This window comes from Natrix helvetica (assembly GCF_964273705.1).
Source record: "Natrix helvetica genome assembly, chromosome: 1".
Classification (NCBI taxonomy): Eukaryota; Metazoa; Chordata; class Lepidosauria; order Squamata; family Natricidae; genus Natrix; species Natrix helvetica.
Window position 1 is genome coordinate 126,460,161 of NC_138548.1, and position 19,675 is coordinate 126,479,835.

The 19,675-nt window shown below is 44.5% G+C and overlaps 1 protein-coding gene across 3 annotated transcripts; it reads right to left on the reverse strand.

Annotated features, from left to right (window-relative positions):
* Positions 1 to 5,614: 5,614 nt before the first annotated feature.
* ZFAND2B (zinc finger AN1-type containing 2B) lies at positions 5,615 to 19,568 on the reverse strand. 3 transcript variants are annotated; one of them, XM_081949467.1, is made up of 10 exons: positions 19,445 to 19,568; positions 19,062 to 19,169; positions 16,641 to 16,735; positions 14,361 to 14,492; positions 13,077 to 13,228; positions 12,456 to 12,560; positions 11,127 to 11,199; positions 10,210 to 10,286; positions 9,647 to 9,722; positions 5,615 to 7,561 (listed from the first exon to the last, which is right to left on the reverse strand). In XM_081949467.1, exons 2-10 carry the CDS (start codon positions 19,114 to 19,116, stop codon positions 7,523 to 7,525), a joined length of 804 nt encoding a protein of 267 aa, XP_081805593.1. In that variant the 5' UTR covers positions 19,117 to 19,169; positions 19,445 to 19,568; the 3' UTR covers positions 5,615 to 7,522. The 3 variants fall into 3 exon arrangements, with proteins under 3 accessions (XP_081805593.1, XP_081805595.1, XP_081805594.1); XM_081949468.1 differs by lacking the exons at positions 5,615 to 7,561; positions 9,647 to 9,722 and adding an exon at positions 9,736 to 9,949; XM_081949469.1 differs by lacking the exons at positions 16,641 to 16,735; positions 19,062 to 19,169; positions 19,445 to 19,568 and adding an exon at positions 14,593 to 14,625.
* Positions 19,569 to 19,675: the final 107 nt, after the last annotated feature.

Genomic DNA, 19,675 nt, shown 5'->3' on the forward strand with positions numbered 1-19,675 from the left:
GATATTACGAAGTTGATGGCGGCCACCCAGTTCTCAGCGGACGCCACACTGGATGTGGTATTCTTCCAGAGCCTTGTCTTCCTCTGTAGCATCCAGACGGTTGCTGTGGCTACGCAACTGGCAAGTGGAGTCTCGGGCGAAATGGCACTTGGCAGGGACTGATTACACAGGAGACAAGCTATTCGACTCAGCCTTGGATCCCATCCTCATTGAAGACAGGAACAAGCGTAAGGTCTTCCCGTCTATGTCCAAGCGTTCAGACCACCGGCCGGCACCTTACCCTAGGACAGTGGTGGGCAACCTTTTTTTTCAACTGAGCCAAATCTCGCCAAAACCACGATTGAAATTTATTTTGAGAGCCACATTTTTAAAACCGAAAATACATAGGATGGTACACTGTTTTTAGTTTCAATAAACTCTGGCATTTGAAGCACACAAGTCTTAAAGCTGTCAAGTTACAAGATCCTTGCATCCCTAACCCTTTAGAAAAAAAACCCAGGGTCTTCAAACCTGACAGCTTGAAAACTTGTGGACTTCAACTCCCAGAATTCCTCCTCCAGTCATGTTGGCTCAGGAACTCTGGCATTGAAGCATGCAAGTCTTAAAGCTGTCAAGTTGCAAGATCCTTGCACCCCTAACCCTTTAGAAAAAAGAAAAAACCCAGGGTCTTCAAACCTGACAGCTTGAAAACTTGTGGACTTCAACTCCCAGAATTCCTCCTCCAGTCATGTTGCGGCAACGTCATCTGCGTGGATCCATCTTCGGCTTTTTTCACAGGGGGCAGGGCTGCTGCTGAAGATGTCGACGAGCCCCTGCCGCCACCAGAATAACAGCTGCCTCCTCCTCCTCCTCCAACAGCACCACTACATTTGGAGTGAAGCTGCCAAAGCTCCCGCTGGCACCCCACTCCACTCAGAGCACCGTGTTACCCCTGCTGCCTTCTCCGCCGTCGCCATGCTTTTGAGAAGCCATGAGGCTTTTTTCCCCTGCTCCTGCCCCCCCCGCCACCTTCCTACTGGCTCCCGCGGCCTCATGGCTCCTCAAAAGCACAGCAGAGGAGGAGGGGGCAGGGTAACGCAGGGCCCAACTCAGGTGCTCCGAACGGAGGGGGAGGCGCCGCTGCCATAGGCGGGAGCGCCGGCGGGAGCTTTGGCGGCTTCACCTCTGCCGCAGCGTCGGGTGCTGTTAGAGGAGGAGGAGGCGGCAGCAGATATTCCGGTAGCGGCAGGGGCTTTACTTTAGCTGCAGCGCCGGGCGCAAGCAGCTAGGATTGGCCACCCACAAAGGACCTCCTCCCCGGGCTTGCTTTCCTGGCGTCAGTCACCCCGCGCTCACCAAAACAAGTCCGGGGAGGTCCTTTGCGGGCGGCCAGTTCTAGCAGCCGCGCACCTTAGAGGGAACAGTGGGAGGGAGGGGAGCGGGCGCCCGGCACACAGAAGAGCCGCATTAAAATGTGTAAAGAGCTGCATGTGGCTCGCGAGCCGCGGCTTGCCGACCACTGCCCTAGGAGATCTTCCTTTCGACTCCCTGAGCAGGACTTCCAGCAGCAAAGGTATCCCAGGCAAGGGATAGGCAGTTTTCCAGGGACAGATACAGGTTCCAACAGATTGGCAAGCGGCCCTTTCGAGGTGGGGGTGGCCGCCCCTTCCGTAGAACTAAGTGATTTGGGACCGGATCATGCGATCGGCAGCTGCCTTTCCTTGTTTGCGGACCGCTGGGATTATATCACCACGGATGCATGGGTTACTCCAGACAGTCAGATTTGGGCTTCGGTTGGAGTTCTGCTCCCGCCCCCCGAATAGGTTCCGGATCTTTCCCCCCCTCCAAGAACCCGATCAAGCGCTCCCTCATGCGCAAAGCCATTCGACACCTGCTGGATATCAAAGCAGTGGAGCCAGTTCCGGAAGGAGAGAAGGAATCAGGATTTTATTCCAATCTCTTCCTGGTTCCCAAGAGCTCGGGGGTGGGGGTGGGGGTGGAGAGCGATCCTGGACCTCAAACTGTTAAATTCCAGAATTATATACCGTAAATTTAAGATGGCATCCCTCAGGTCCATTCTGGAGGGGATCAGACAAGGGGATTTCCTAGCCTCAATTGATCTCACAGAGGCATATCTCCACATCATGATTGCCCCTGATCACCGTAGGTTCCTTAGGTTCTCGTATGGGGGTTCTCATTACCAATACAGGGCCCTTCCCTTCGGGTTGGCCTCAGCCCCCAGAACATTTACCAAGGTACTAGCGGTGGCTGCTGCTCACCTTCGTGCAATCCCGATTCGGTTACATTGCTACTTGGATGATGTCCTCGTACTAGCCTCCTCGGCAACTCGAGCAGAAGGGGATCTCAGTGTCACCATTTCCACCTTCCGGTCCCTGGGCATCTCAGTCAGCCTCGAGAAAAGCCATCTAGTCTCCACCACTAGAGTCCAACATTTGGGGACCATTATTGGCTCAGTAGAATGTGAAGTCTTCCTTTCATAGAAGCGTAGGGACACTATTGTAGAATTGAGTCGAGAGATTTGCAGGATTCGATCTGTTCCCGTAGCTCTCCTTTCCAGGTTACTCGGCAAGTTCATCTACTGCATCGGGATAGTGCCCTGGGCTCGCCTCCACATTAGAGAACTGCAGTGGTTCTTACTCCCACACCAGAGGAACGGGACAAGCGATGCAAGCTTCAGGGTCCTTGTGACCCCCTCAGATGCTTCTCTCACTCCGCTGGTGGATGCCCCTGGCTCTAGCCAAGCGTTCCCTGTCCAGGGAACTAGACAGGCTGGTTCTAACAACAGACACAAGCCTGTTCGGTTGGGGGAACTCACCTGGAGTCCCAGTTAGTGCAGGGCCAGTGGACCCCGACAGACCTGCAGAAGAACATCAACTGGCTGGAGCTCAGAGCGATCCACCTAGCTCTCCGACAGTTCAAGACGATGGTTGCCGGAAGACAAATCCTGGTGCTGACGGACAACGTGGCACACGTGAACAAGCAGGGAAGCAAAGCACCCACTCCGTAGCGCTACGCAACAAGGCAGTGCGTCTGGGAAACTGGGTGGAACGGAACCTCCTGTCGATTTGAGCAGAACACATCTCCGGAGTGGAAAATCAGCAGACAGACTGGCTCAGCACGGAGACAGTAGACCACGGAGAGTGGCAGCTTCACCCCCACATCTTCGAGCAGATCTGACAGAGGTTCGGCTGACCGACAGTGGATCTCTTCACCTCGTCGTTGAACACCCAGCTTCCAAGGTTCATCTCACGGTTCCCAAGGGGTGCAGGACATTGTTTCTCTGCACTGCAGATGGCCGTCGGGCCTTCTCTATGCCTTCCTTCCTCTTCCCCTCCTTCCCGGGGTTCTGAGGAAGCTTAGAGAGTGCAGAGATAATCCTAGTGGCCCCTTTCTGGCCACGGTGTCCCTGGTTCGCGGACCTAGTGGAAATGTCAATTCTGCCCCATTGGAGAATCCCTCGGGGGGAGGTGGCTCTACGCCAGGGGAACCTGGAGCACCCAAACCCAGAGTAGCTCCATCTGACCGCCTGGCACTTGAGCGGGAGCAACTAAGAGAGGCCCAATTCTCCGCTAGAGTCATCGGGACCATTGAGGTAGCTAGACGGAAGTCCACTACCCGCATCTACGATGCGACTTGGACTTCCTTCGCGGCCTGGTGCCGGTCTGCGCAGGTAGACCCAACATCGGCGTCAGTTCCCCAGGTGCTGGAATTCCTCCAGGACGGTCTGGAGAAAGGCCTAGCTCACAGTACTCTCAGAAGGCAGGTTTCCACCCTGGCCACCATCCTAGGAGGGGTGGGTGCCCAACCCATCCCAGCACCCAGTCATCAAACGATTCCTCAGAGGGGCAGCTAATCTCTGGTCCCTGGTGGTTCACTGTTTCCCCTCGTGGGACCTTCCCACGGTGCTCCAGGCGCTGTTGGAGGCACTTTTCGAACCCCTCAGGGAGGTGAACTTACAATTCCTAACCCTCAAGGTGGTCTTCCTCGTGGCGATCACCTCTGCCAGGAGGGTGTCCGAGCTTAATGCTCTTTCCACCAGGGCGGACATCTGCATTTTCCACAGCAACAGGGTCGTGCTCAGACTCGATCCAGCCTTCATGCCAAAGGTCAATTCCCCATTTCATAGGGGCCAGGAGATAATCCTCCTGGATTTCTGTCCTTCTCCCTCTTCGGAGAGAGAGGTCCTGGCACCGCCTGGACGTAAGAAGGGCACTGCGCATTTACCTCAAGCGCACAGCTGCCTTCAGGCGGTTGGAGGCTCTCTTTGTTTCCTTCCATCCCTCGGCTCGGGGAGCCAAGGTCTCCACAACCACCATCAGCAGACGGATAAGGTTAGCCATTTCCAAGGCCTATGAGGCTCGAGGGCTGCCTGTGTCGGTGGGCATCATCGCACACTCCACCCAGAGTGCGGCCACCTCTGCGGTCTGGGCCACTCAGGCACTCATCGAGGACATCTGCAGGACTGCTGCCTAGTCCTCGCCATCGCCCTTCATCAGGCACTACCGGCTAGATGCGTATGCCTCGGCTGAGGCATCCTTCAGAAGGAGGGTCCTGCAGGGAATACTACACTCTCGGGAGACTCAGGCTCAATGATCCCTCCCATGGACATCTAGCTTTGGTATGTCTCATCACTGACTCCTCCCACGCCCCACTTTGGAGACTGGTGTTCCAAAAGAGATCAAGGACCAAAAATTGGCTTCAGGTTTTGCAGTGGAAATGTTCTCTATGTCAGTAATTAGGGTTTATTTGTATTATTAGCTTACATTGTTACCTTGGCACCGTTTATCCACCAATACCTTTTGCACCCCAATTAATTAAGTCAGCTTCTTTTGGCTGTCTCATGCTCTTCCTCTCAAATGGGCTAGAGTTAAGAATTGACAATTACCTCTGAAAATGAATTGCTGTAATCACAAAGAGGATATTGCACTAATTGATTATCTCCAGGGCAGGCACAAGCTTCTTGACATGAGATTTTAACACTAATGGTGAGCAAAAAAACCCCAAAAGAACAAGAACCCAAAATGGTAATACAATCAAACTGTGTAACACGCTAACAGATAAGTGCAGAATTAGTTCTTATTCCATATCTCAAAGATCCAATTTAGTACAAGACCAACATTGTTAACATGCTGCAATGTTAACAACAAAGATCTAAATTTGGACATTTGCCATTCACCATATATTACCCAGTTCATTAGACAGATAGAACACATAGCTACTTTTAATTCCTAACCAAAGCATAGGCATGAAAGAAATGGCTGTATAAAGTTTTCAAATACCAGGCACACATGTCTTAGATTGAAATTTGGGACCCAGAAGCTAAATGCAGTTCACAAGCTTGGAAAGCAAGCAAGCTTGTGTAGAACACACAAATGTGTGTTCTAGATACACACATTTGAATACTTTTTCTTTGGCTTGGGCTGTACTCTGTTGGGATAGAGCATGTTAGTATACTATTTTAGGTCAAGGCCATTTCTCTATTTTTGATTCAAACATCCTCAGCCATTTTGTAATCAACAGCTGGTCAGGAAACAGGAACAAAATATCTTATCCAGACGACCTGGAAATGTTTTCATGAAGCGTACATTATAAATAAGTAAACAAACCATTCAAAAACATTTTAAGTAAAGATTCATTTGATTGGATTTTTAAAAGTACAGTTTTAAAACTCTGTTTAAAATGGCCCAATGTCTACAACATAAATAAAATCTTGCCCATACCCATGCATATTTATTGAAAAGTAAACTCCGCGTTGCACAATACACGCTTTCCAAATCAGTGGACACAAAGGTGAAGCTTTCTTCTTTCAGTAAGAAATCTAACTTCACATCTCTCTCTCTCTGCATGTACGTACACACATGGAGAAATTTGATTCTTGCTCCATTTTGTAATTGCAAAGGTGGACTAATTCCATGACAGAAAGTCCTTATAGGTTTTTATAGGTTGCACAAAGGCCTCTTTTACTTGCAAACTAAAATATTGTATTTATTCTAGTGCATGATTTGTAGGCATGCTTATAAAGGAGACGTACGAATTTCAAATCAGGAAGCCAGATCAGATAATGTCTTGATAACTTAAATTAGCCTTGCATTAAGTAATTCTGGAAACATGCTGCATTTAAGAAACCTTTCTACCCTAGTACCTGGGCTAGAATATTTTCGTCAGTTAAACAAATCCCGTCAATTTTATCTAGTAAGGAGCTGTCCTACCAAATATTGCAGTTCATTAATTCCCAGTACAGGCAGTTTCAGAACAAATCAAAATAATTATTTCCTGACATTCCTAAAGATATGTATTTGAAAGAACATTTGCTATATCCACTGCACAAATACTACCAATGGATTTAATGAATTCCTTGTAGTCCCAAATTGCTACAGAGAACGGAAGGGCATTCAGAACAGAACTGGGAACAGACAGAGGAAGAAAGGGGGGGGGGGGGATGAAGCCTAAATCCCATTGCAAAGGTAGAAAACTTAACCCAATGAAAGCAAAGGATGAGCTCTTTCCGTCTGTCAATTTATTGGTTCCCGCCAGTTTCGAATAATCTTCCCTGCTGTGACCCTGTAAGCGACGCAGCAAAGGCACAGAATGTTGGACAATGCCTGGGACCTGCCGAGAGAGGGAGGGAGCCAAGTGACAGCTGGCAGAAGGTGGTCCCAACCAAACATGCATCGGATGGAAAACAATTACCAACAGGTTCACTGAAGCATGGGAGTCACCTAGGGGCAATCAGCTCTGTTTCATGCAGTCTAAAGCAACTGGCTATGTACTGGATGTTGGTTACTCATTTCTTCAAGGCTGATCTTTGGCTGCCTTTCTCAGAGGGTGACGAGTGTCAGAGAACAGGGCAATGGGCTGACAGTAACATTCAAGACACTCAGTGTGAGAAGATTTAGTTGTCAGCTCCCAGCAAGGAAAGGCTTACATGGATCAGACCCCAGAGGCAGTTCCTTCCCTTGCTTTGGTGGTGTAATCTTAGGAATCCCAACTAGCAGCTAAGATGTTTATTTGATATAGAAACTTCAAAAAAGCAGCTATAGGGAGGTATCTTCTTCTTATTTTGCAAGAAGCAGCAGAGCAGGAGGAGGTAGCGAAAGTCCCCTCCTATGAAAGCATTTAGCACCACCTACTGTCCAAATGTGCTAGAGACAAAAACAGATTGGAGGACGGCAGTAAGTTAAGTCCTTCATTCTCTGCCGTGAAATATTCCCAGCGCAGCACATCATTGGAAGCCGATTAAAAAATGACAAGGATTGGGGACCTTACAGCAGTAATCACTGCTGCCTTGTCCAATGGGAGAAATGGTGCCAGCTGTCTCAGAAGGCACAGACACAGTCCTAATGCACTCCTGCACCCGGCAGCAGTTGGATGGCAAAGAGACTCTCTGCAAGATCTGGGCAGGGATTCAGTCTTTGGTTCATTATTAGTACTTCTGAGAGTGCCCCAGTGGTAAACCAGGAAGCATAAAGGAAGCCCCAGAATGGCCACAGATGATTTCCTGTTCGAATGATTCTGGTGATGCTCAGGATAAGCAGCAATTGGATGGCTTTGTGCTTCGAGCCTAGGACACAAAGATACAGATAGATGAGAACAGCGGAGAAGGATAAACAATCTTTTCTTCCCTCCCCTCCCCTCTGCACAATATTGTTCATCATTTATTACAGCACGGAGACTCTCAGTCATCCACCTCGTGGTTGTCCCAAAGTTGCTTTTTCAAGAGGAAACTGGACTTTCTGGTTTTTCTTTGAAGACGTTTCGCTTCTCATCCAAGAAGCTTCTTCAGCTCCCCACCATTCAGAGCTGAAGAAGCTTCTTGGGGGAGAAGTAAAACGTCTTCAAAAAAAAGAAAACCCAGAAAGTCCAGCTGCCTCTTGAAAAAAGCTCCTTCGGGACTACAGCAAGGAAGAAAAAAAATTCTATAGCACATGTACACCCCTCACTTTTCCTTAGGCTACTACTACCCAATCCCCAAAGCCTGCGGCCACCCCATTCATAAATGGCTGCCAGCCATTGCAATGCTTTTTCTTCTTATTGTGAGAGTGTATTGCAGGTCCTTGTTGAAGTCTTACGGCAGGGGTGTCCAAACTTGGGAACTTTAAGACTTGTGGACTTCAACTCCCAGAATTCCCCAGCCAGCCAGCATGGCTGGCTGGGGAATTCTGGGAGTTGAAGTCCACAAGTCTTAAAGTTCCCAGGTTTGGACACCCCTGTCTTACGGGAATGTGCTCATTAAAAAACCCTCTCATACAGTTTGTATCTGTAAAGACTCTACCAGAATAGAATAGCATAAGCTCAGTAGAGAGAGTTCTGCAGCTTATTTGAGGCATCATACTACCGATAATGATTCTTTTAAAGATCCTTTCACTTTCTTTATATATCAGAAGAGGGTCATACAATTTCAAAATATTTATGCAATATGTTTTTTGTAGCTGTTTGGGACTATAAATTTTAAACAGTTAATCCTATTTAATCAGTTTTTTATAGCTCAAAAGTAAACACAGCAAAGTTCTGGTACTTGAGACTTTAGTACCTGCTTCTTGTGTTCACCTGTAGCTTTTTTTGGGGGGGGGGGGAGGAAATGTGTTTATTACACAGACTAGTAAAGGCAATTACTAATTAATTACTACCGAATCCCCCAAGGAAAAACATCTAACAAGAACTAGAATTTCCAACCTCCAAGGTTCTGTTCAGAAAGAGCTACAGATAGTCCTCGACTTATGACTGTAATGGAGCCTGGAATCTGTCATGTCTTTGTTATGCCATGACAGACATAAGTTGAGACACCCACGCAACTGACTTGATTTTACAACCATTTGTACAGCTCTTGTTAAGCGAACTCTGCAGTTGTCAAGTGTATGCATTCCTAGGGGTGTTTTTTCCACAGAAACTGGTTTCTGCCAAAAAACATCATAAATCATGTCACATGACTGTGGAAAGCTGCAACCGGCTTGTCATATGAATACAGGATACCGTATTTTTCGGAGCACAAGACGCACCGTTTTCCCTCAAAAAAGAGGCTGAAAATCTGGGTGTATCTTATACACTAAATACAGCATTTTTGGCCTCCCAAAACCTCGCCCCCTTCATCAAAATGGCTGCATGCAGCCTTTAGGAGGCTTCCCGAGTACTCCTGGGGGCTGGGGAGGACAAAAAAGAATGAAAAACGGGCCATTTTCTGCCCCCCCAACCCCCAGCAGCACTCTATAAGCCTCCTAGAGGCTATCAATGCCCTTTTTTGACAAAAAAGGGCCCGTTTTTGTGAAAAACGGGTTGTTTTTTGGAAATCTACAGAGTGCAAAAACTTTTTTTTAAATTTGCCTCTTCAAAATCTTGGTGTGTCTTATACTCCGAAAAATATGGTATGAGTTTGTCTGTTGCTGTTGCAAATATGGACATAAGTACCCTTTTCTGTGTGTGTGTGTGTGTGTGTGTAAGTCCATTGTAACTTTGACTGGTTACTAAGTGATCGGTCATTAAGCAAGGACTACCTTTACAGAGTGGCCAAAAGACCAGTTTTTCCAGTTTGAATTCCAATAATTGGATTAGTACTTCCCTTGCTGGGATGTAACACAATACGATATTTGCAAGCTGAATTACGTCAAGCTATGAAGACACTGAATTGTCAAAAATTGCTCATCTCTTTTACTTGTTGCCGTTGTTGATATTCTTCCTCGCTAGCTGAAAGCGCTCGAGCCAGTGCCAGGTCCTCCTCCTCTTGGGTGCTGTTAGAACAAGGTCAAAATGAACTGGACAGTCTTTATTATTAATATTTTCCCCTTACTGACATCGTCATCCCACCGTTGGCAAATTGGGTGATCTCTAAATGGAGAATCTTTGTTTTATGTTTATTGTTCAGAAGGCCTGATTAGGACCGAGTGCTATGAATGCTCACCTTCAACCCCAAGGGTTAGAAACAAGAGAGTTGGGCTGTAACTTCTCAGTAAGTAGCCTGGCATGGTAGTACAATAAAAAGAGAATATTTGTAGTTCAAGGTTGAAATGAGGGGTCCTTGGTGTTCTCGGAGCTTGATTGTTTCGTTGCAGATTTTTCATTACCCAAACTATGTAAAATGATCAGGGCTAGTCAGACTAGCACTGATCATGTTACCTAGTTTGGATAATGAAAAATCTGCAATTAAAAAACAAACAAGCTCGGAGAGGACCTTTCATGGTAAGTATAACTTTGTTCATTTCTACTGGCTTTCATTACCTGCAGGGCTGTGGTTGAATGGCCGCTGTTTCTGCCAGAGACATCTCCAAGGCTCGCTGTAACGCTTCCTCTTCACTCTGAAATGAAGCACGAAAGCAGAATCAGCCTTACTTGAGGGAAACCAAAAACCCTCAGCGCTTGCACATGTCTGGGCACATTTCAAGGATCTGGGACCTGAATTGTGCCATTGTTCTATTTTTCCCTCATGGACAATAAATTATGTAGGCATGAAACACATCAAAATATCAAAATATCAGACAATATCTTCAAGCTACCAGATCAAGGAGTTTCTACAGAATCCATACCAGCTATGAGGCATGACAAAAAACAATTTTGGACTTCCCTACTCTCCATTGACTCTCAACTTTTTAATCCCAATTTCCCCGTTCTTTGAAACAATAGTGGTAGACAGCTGTAATAGTTTTAAAGAGCCAGCTTGGGGTAGTGCTTAGGGGAAGGTGTTGGAAAAAGAGTCCCTTAAATGAGGCAGATTATTTACTTATCTGACTTCTATCCTGCCTTTCATTGAGGTGGTCTCCATCCCATGGCGCACTCTCCTCCCATTTTCATCAATGGCAATTCTGTGAGGTTCGGTATGTTAGGATGAGGAAACTGGCTCAAAATCACCAATTAAAATTTCACAGCTGAGAGGGGCCTTCAACCTGAGGTGGGATACTGGTCAATTAATGGGATGGCCGATCAGGAGAGAAGCAAACAACACATAAGTTGGTTTCTCATGTGAACTGATTGATGGTTGCCTACTTTTTTTTTCCTGGGCCTCCACTGCAACTATTAGACCACATTATTTAAGATGTCATAATAATTACCCACTTTTGCAGCCATTCAAGTGATGAGGGGAGTATCAACAGGTAACATAATCTATGTATTACATACAAGTACATTGAGACTAGACTTACCAAACCGTTCTGCAGAGCAACAACAGGTATAGTAGGGCTTTGTGGCTGAGGTGCTCTTACTGTCTCACTTGATCTGTGCGCAAAGAGAAAAAAGCCAGCTGCCAAATGCTTGAAGTTGGCAGATGCTAAAATTGCCAACGCAAATATTCACAAGAGGGTCTTGTGCCCCCATAGGAGAAATGTGAATTGCCGAACTGGGGTCCAGTTTTATAACATTCTTTAGCACCAGCAGGGTTTTCAGAGGATATGATTAAACAAACAACATCATTCTGAGGGCTGGAAAACACTTGCAGTGCTATTTGGTTCTTTTTCTTCAGAGACTAATATACCCAAGCAAAGAAATTGTTTTTTCCCCACTTTTCTTTGTGATCTACAGGCATCACATATTCACGTAGTCCTGCACTGATATGTACTTTCCCCAGCTCAAAGTTTATTTGGACAGAATACACTGTTGATTTTCAAAAGAATTGAGTTGGGATGTTCACAAAGAATGCTCACTTGGTGTGATATCTCCCAAGAATTATGGATCCCATCCATTTATACCTTCCAACAAAGCTTGGCAATCCTCATTTTCCCCCTCACTTCCTAATACTTTTTCACTAGAATGCTATTGCATAATCTAGCTGACACCGAGAACTATAACTTCTTGTATCTTTTTCAAATTCTTCATTTTGGTATTTTTCTACCTGTTACATAAGCTGAAAGCTATCTGAGCAAGCCTTTCTTTCTGGCTTACTTTGAGTAAGTCTCACATATTCCAGTTTTTGTATATGTCCAAATGGACCAATGCATCATAAAGAGGCATCATGATCACTACAGCAGAGTACAAACTGATATGCATTATATGCTACTGATAGCATAGCAATAGGACTTAGACTTGTATACTGCTTTACAGTGCTTTACAGCCCTCTCTAAGCAGTTTACAGAGTCAGCATATTGCCCCCAACAATTTGGGTCCTCATTTTATCCACCTCCGATAGATGGAAGGCTGAGTCAACCGTAAGCCTGGTGAGATTCGAACTGCCAAATTACAGGCAGCCAGTAGTCAGCAGAAGTAGCCTGCAATACTGCACTCTAACCACTGCGCCACCGCAACTCAACATTCTGATACATGATTATACTTGGTTAACATGTGTTAATTGTAGTACAGGAATAAATGGCAACCTGTCCTCCATGTTCTAAAAAAAGTATCTGGAAGATAGCGTGCTGTCTGCTCAAACCATAGACAGAGAAGTGTCAGGTATCATAAGTCAAAACAGCACTTATGGAAAGCTGTCACTGCAAACTGAAAAAGACAAGAAAGCATCCAGATTCAGGTGATGACTGTACCTGCTAGAGGTTGGTTGGCTGACATGAGATCTCATGGCTGCGCCGCTACATATAGCGTTTACAGGTTCTTTGGCAGATTTTGGAGCCCTGGCTATGGCAGCATTCCTGGAACCAGAAACAAAGCTTTCGTTATCAGCATCAGCCCATCATGGCCTCACACCACCTATTTGCCTTTCCTTGAAATGAATCAAAATCCATTTTGCAACCCTTTTTGGCAGCTATGTTAGTCTCACTCTTGTATGACTAATCTGACTTTCAAGCTAAATTCAAACTGCAGGGTTTATGGAGATTCTCAGTCATCCAGGTCATGGTTGTCCCCAAAGGTGTTTTTTTTCCAAGGGGCAACAAAGCTTCTTCAGCTCTAACAGCTTCTTGGATGGGAAGTGAAACATATTCAAAGAAAAACCAGGAAGTCCAGTTGCCTCTTGGTCAAACTGTAGGGATAATTAGCCCAGGAAAACAATGTTACTGAGATTTTAGAAGGATCTGAGGAAGACCACCTGTTGTCTGGCAAGCTCAATTACTTTTATAGAAATATCAGGAAATGGTGGAAAGTAACACAGATGGTTGGTACCATTATTATACAATTGTAACTAGTAAAATTCTCAGTCCTGCCTTTACCCGGCTTTGGAGAGTGAACGCCCAGTCCCATTACAATCATGGTCCAGAGGATGCCGGTGTTTGAGGCAGAAGTTGCCATGACATTGGTCACAGAGCACCTTCATCATTTCCCGTTGTTTGCAGCCAGGGCGCTGACACTTGTTGGTGAAGATCTAGGAAAAGTTGAGATTAATCAGAGTGTAGAGTTGAATTGCAAGTAGAGGATCAACAAAGTCTGCCTACTTTATTATTTACGAAGCCTCCAACCTCTAAACGGTGAAGAAATAATCCCTGAATTAAGATATCTCCAAACTGCGTAGTCTGATTTGGATCTTACAGTAAGTACGCATATCCTCCCTTTCTTATTTTGCTACTGCAGGCTTTCAAATTCCTTCCAGTGAAATTGGAGTCCCCTATAAGCAGTTTAACCTGTGCCTACTAATATTTTTTTTAAAAAAAACTAATTTTACTACAGTATTTTTTTAAAAAGAAAGTAAAAATGAATACAAACTAATATAAAGAAAGAACAAAGAAAAAGCAAGCAAGCAAGGAAAAAGCTAAAGTGCAAGAAAGGAAAAAAAGAATAACAAAAAAGAAAAAGATTCAAAGTAGCAACTTCCAATCTTCTTTAGAGCAATTGTAAGTACAATATTTATCTCTTTCTCTAAAGTTACAACAAAATTCTCATTTCTACAATCTTTTCTGTCTAATCATCAAAACCATAAATTAAATGTTCACCTTTTTCTGTTTTCTGCAAGTCCATAAAGGGTTAAATTAAATTCTTAACATACAATTTCCTTTTGAATCTTTATTCCAATTGTATTGTTTTATAAGCCATTTTTTTTAGAACATATATATATTTACATATATGAATGAGAGAGAGAAATGAAACTGAATGTATATGTCAGGGTGGAAATTCAGCCCTGTTCCCCTCCTGGGGTAATTGTATTTAATGAGGAATGAACCGTGGTTTTTCCTTGAAGTATACTTCATAATTAAGAAAAATAAACCCGAGATATATTCTAAGAAACACATTTTATTGTAAAGAAAATGAAAAACAAAACTTACTAGCTAATGATTACATTTTGGCAGCGTTCCTGCCTACCTTCTTGGCAGGCGAACAAAGAAGCAATAATGTGGAAAAGAATGTGGACATGCGTAGTGAGCTTAGTGATAAGAGTCAGATCAGTCTACCGTATGTCTTAGAGTTTAAGCATAGCTGGCAAACCAAAAAACGCAGTGCCAGTATATAGGATTCTGGTAGCTCCCTTCCATATACAACAAAAAATTGCTTTATGCTTTTACCTTTCTCTTACGCTGTGCTGGGTCTGATTTGCAGTCTTGATCTATATGGGCTCCCACCACAATATCAGGCATTTCTCCTCGCTTCACAGGGATGGGTGTACTGCACAATGGACAAACAGGAACCTGTATATCCTAGGAATATGATAGAAAGTGGGTGACATGTATCCTTGATTCCTGCATCATACAGCAGACAATGATGGCTTGTGGATATTTCAAATACTACTTCCATTACCTTCAAGATCATATAACTCTTTGTTTGATTATGAAAGCTGCAATAATAAAAAAGTTATCAGGTCACTTATTCAGAAACAAAGCAGATGCATTTATTTTATTTCATATACAGCTCCAATTACAATAGATTCTGAGTGATGAGCAGCAAAAATACCCCAACATTATACTATAATAAGTCACCATCAACTTCATCTGAATCACAATGTTGCAGCATATAGCCACGATCTAACTGTACACCCGTTCATAGTTCTAACCAACCCCTTCCAAGCAGGATAATCTTTGTATCCTTCTCTGTTTCTCAGTTCACCCTTTCCAAGATATTTAGCATTTAGGAGCTACTGGACATGCTCAGTTTTTGTTTTTGTTTTAAAAGTCTGTCTTTTAGTTGGATTCCTTAAGTAACTTTTGTTTTTTCTGTAGCTCTGGTTTGCCTCCAATAATGTTAGGGCTCTCCTAGTTTGTTATTAAAGGGAGTGAAATTGCATTAACATTTTTCTATAAAAATTTAATCCAATGGAGCAATTCCTGGAAATTTGACCAACAATGCCTTCCAGTTATAAGACAACTGCTAACAAAGCCTTTTTGCAGGCCATGTTTATAAAAACAATTTATATAGAGATACAAGGATTAAAAGACCTATAGCATTTATCTGAAATGTACCACAAAATGAAGAACTAACACAGATGAAAAGGTTTCGCACAGAGGCCAGCTATTTCCTTACCTTAAGTTTCCTTATATGGAAATTCAATTTCACAAAATGGGTGGTTTATAATCAATGAGCTGAAAGAGCCATTTTAGCTCCTGAGTACAACATGACAGTTCATGACAGGAATCTAAATTAAAGCATCCTCTGCAGATGACTACCTAGCCTCTGTTTTTTTCCAGCAAGAGGAACTGACTACCTCTCTGGGTAACTGTTCTTATAAGCCCCCCCCCCCCCCCCCCCATTAAAATACAATCTACTTTCATATTTTAGAATCTGGGATCTGAAGAGACAGGAAAACTTTCTGTATGATATAGCATTCATTCTCCAAATTATTTTTCAAATGTGTCATCTAGAACTGGATAACATAAGGGTATGTCTGATTAATGCAGAATGTTGTAGACCAGGGGTGTCAAACTCATGTTGTCACAGAGGCGTCACATGACGTATCGGGATTTTTTCCCCCCTTCACTAAACTAGGCATATGTGTGGCCAGCATGTGACACATCCGGCCCTCGGGCTGGGAGTTTGACAGCCCTGTGGTAGACTTTTTTATTTCCTTGTTTCTGAAGCTATATTATGCTGACCCAGTCTAAAATTGTATTTGGCCTTTTTTAGCCTTCACACTAGAGCAGACCTGTCAAACTGGCGGCCTATGAGCCGGATGCGTGACACACAGGCCACACCCACCCCAGCTCTGCAAAGGCAAAAAATGTCACGATATACCACATGACGTGATCAAGTTTGACACCCGTGCACTATAGTGTTGGTTTGTTCACTTTGTAGTCACTTATTATTCCAAGACCCCTTTCATAAGGACTATTGTTAACCAAGATAACCACCCTGCAGCTGTGCATTTGACTTCTATAAGCATCCTGTCTCATCTCCTCTTTCAGGTCATTGATGACAACATTCAGAATACATGATTCAACCTTGCGATACCACATTCAATAATGTCATAGTGAGGAAATGTTCACAAGCACACTTTTCTCACTTCACTGTCATGCCATCCAACTTATATTTAGTTTCTTAATCATAAATGGGATGAGCTACTTGCCAAATACTTTACTAAAATCAAGATACATTACCTATTTGGTAATGTCATATTCAATGTCTAATGAAATAACCAGTCAAAAAATCAGTTAACCTGACTAAATTTGCTCGACAAATCAATGTTGATGTCAGGTAATAACAAGCCACAATTCAAATAGCACAACCTTCTTTATGCTGTTTCAACTGAGGTTGCAGAACAAACAGCTTCCATGGAGCAGAGGGGTTCTGCTCCTCTGTGCCTTATACAAGATAGAATCATTATATTCTATGAAATTAGGAATAATTTTACTTACCTTCTTGTACGCTGAAGTGCAGTTATGATGGGCATAGGTAATATGGTCAGTGCAGAATAGCTGTTCACAAGCATCACATTTCAAGGGAAGGAAGTCTGAGGGCAGGAAATAACAAGCAATGAAAAGCTGTAAATGTTTTCCCTGCAACTTTTCAAATGACATTCTAGGCATTTTACTGGATTTCATGGTAGTAGTATTGTCAGACTTTATTTTAAAAGGTACATGTCTTTTAAACAGTCCAAGAGATTTGAACACAAAGAAGATACCATGGTCACTAATTTTGTAAACTGATTACAGATGGAATGTCTTGGATAAAAATATCAGAGAACCTGAAAAAAAAAAACACCCTCAAGATTTTGTTTCTTAACTCTCCCATCTAAAAAACAGTCTCATAAAAACAGTCTCATCAAATACTCCAGGCTATTTTGTAATATGCAGCAAAAACGAATGACTCATTCACATATGTTCATACTGTCATGTCTTAAAACAGAACCGGATTTAAAAAAAATAGAGTGCAATTAACCCTGGTTTGTTAGGAAACATGAGACAGATCATGTCAACAGTACAAAATTGTGACACAAGTATAAACTGAGAGGAAATTTTCCTTCAGATATGGAGCAAGAGTCCTCCATCTTTACAATTTTCAATTATGGCCTTACTTCCTAGTAAATAGCCCACAATTTCACTCTAAGGGGTTCACATTTCATATAAAGCAGAATCCTAAACATCCAAGTCCTTGGACACAACCTTTTACCAGATGTTTACTGAATGTTCTAACATTCTATGTTAGAGTTAGGCATAAGATGTATGCTGGCACTCTGTATGGAATCTCTCCAATTTGAAGCATGCAACAATTTCTAATGTCTATGTTACACATTCTCAATGTAGAATGCTCTCCTAAGATGGCCAGCCTTATTGTTGGGAATAAAATGAATATAGCAACTTGGTTCATAAGAGAGAATGCATATCTAATTAAAACAGAAAACAAAGGCTGCTGGTCTGATTTCTTCTGGGAATAAAGCTTTTACCTTCACATTAAACATCAAAGCATCTGGGGACTCAAAGCTTTTAGCTAAACAATTGCCAAGAGTGCATCTCCATAGCGAAGGCCCTGCTGACCTCTTTGTTTATGAAATAATTTCAAGTGTCATCACTCGGACATCATTAATGTGGCAGCTGTTGTAATATGTTTTACTCCCACACAAACATATAACTGAAGCTACAAAGTACCATACTCAGACCAATTGTATTGACATGTTTTTCAACTGGCAAAGTATTAGCAAAACAATGAATTCAGCAGGCCCCTTCCCAAAAAATCCCATTCCCAATCCATTTACAAGGTCAGAATAGAGCTGGACAGGACCTTGGAGGTCTTTTAATGCAACCCCCCTGCTCAAGCAGGAGACCCTATGATTTCAGACAAGTGGCTATCCGGGCTCTTCTTAAAAACCTACAGCCATGATGGCGAACCTATGGCACGCGTGCCCCAGGTGGCATGCAGAGCACTCTCTGTGGTCACACGGCCCGTCCAGCTGCTTTTCTGGTGCGCACATGTGCACCAACCAGCTGGTCTTCATGGGTGCTGGAGCGCCAGAAACCGTTTTCCGGGCCTTTTCCAGGCCGTTTTCTGGATTGTTTATAGGCTGTTTTTCAGGATGTTTACAGCCCATTTTTGGGCCATTTTTAAGGCCTAAAAGTCCTGAAAAATGGCCTGAAAATGGCCCAAAGTAGGCTTTAAAACGGGCATCCGCGCGCCAGCTAGCTGATCTTTGGGTTTCTGGTGCTCCAACATGCGCACATGCACACATGTTCCAGTTTGGGCACTCGGTGTCAAAAATGTTCACCGTCACTGACCTACAGTGACAAGACACCCAAAACTTCTGAAGGCAAGGTATTCACTGGTTAACTGTCCTCACTGTTAGGAAGTTTCTCCTTAATTCCAGGTTGCTTCTCTCCTCGATTTAGTTCCATTGTTTCTTGTCTCGCCCTCTGGTGCTTTGGAAAATAAGTTGACCCCCTCTTTGTGGCAGCTCCTCAAACACTGGAACACTGCCATCATGTCCCCCCTTAATCCTTCTTCTGAATCTCAGGAAGTATCTTCTCATACAGTTGCTAAAAGAAAATGCGATCTGTACAAATTCCACTAGTCGCCAGACAGATGCAGGCTACAATCTCGATTATAAGCCACAGCTGTTCCCATTTGCTTGGGGGAAAGAGTGGAAGATTCCCCACCCCCGCTTGCCAGCTTCCCCGTCCTTACTACGCATGGCTGGAAAGAGTCCTGATCCTCACTCCGACCCCACTACCTCTCTCTTTCCTGCCCTTCCCAAACTCCAGCCAAGGGAACGAGAGGAGGGGGGTGTCGGGTGGGAGACACCTTTTCCCCACCCCCACCCCACAGAGCTAAACGCAATTCCTCACCCAGGCGCTTGCAGGAGGGCTCCGTGCAGTGGGCTCCTAGATCTGGGAACTCCATGAAGCTGCCTACGGGGTCGATTCCGGGAGTGGCGGGGGAGGAAGGACGGTTACCTGGTGGGAAGAAGAGACTTACAACTCAGGGGCTCCCAGAGCAGGAGAAATGCACTGCAAAGGGCGGACGGCTATGACCCAGCGGGGATCAATGCAATGCAAAAGATGCAGCCGAGAAACAGCGAGAAGGGAGAGAGCGGCAATAGTATCCAGAAGAGAAGGAAGGGGAAGAAGGGGGAATGGCGCTCGCTTCAAGTAATCTATACAAGCGGCAGAGAAGAAAAAAAACAAGGGGGGTGGAGAGAGAGAGAGAGAAAATAGCCAATCGTCCTCACCCTCTCTTCGCTGTGTAATACAAGGAAACCTTCGCGCCTTTCGCCCCGCCCACTTCCGTTGCCAGCTGCCGCGATGATATCATACCATAGCAGGATCCTTCCGCGTCGAGAACCTTAATCCCTACTACCCGGTGAAATTTGGGATTGCCGTATTCCGGCGGCATGCCGGGAAATGTAGTACGGATGTGAGAGGAGCGGGGTTCAAGCCGCCGAAGGCTTCCCTCGGCCTCT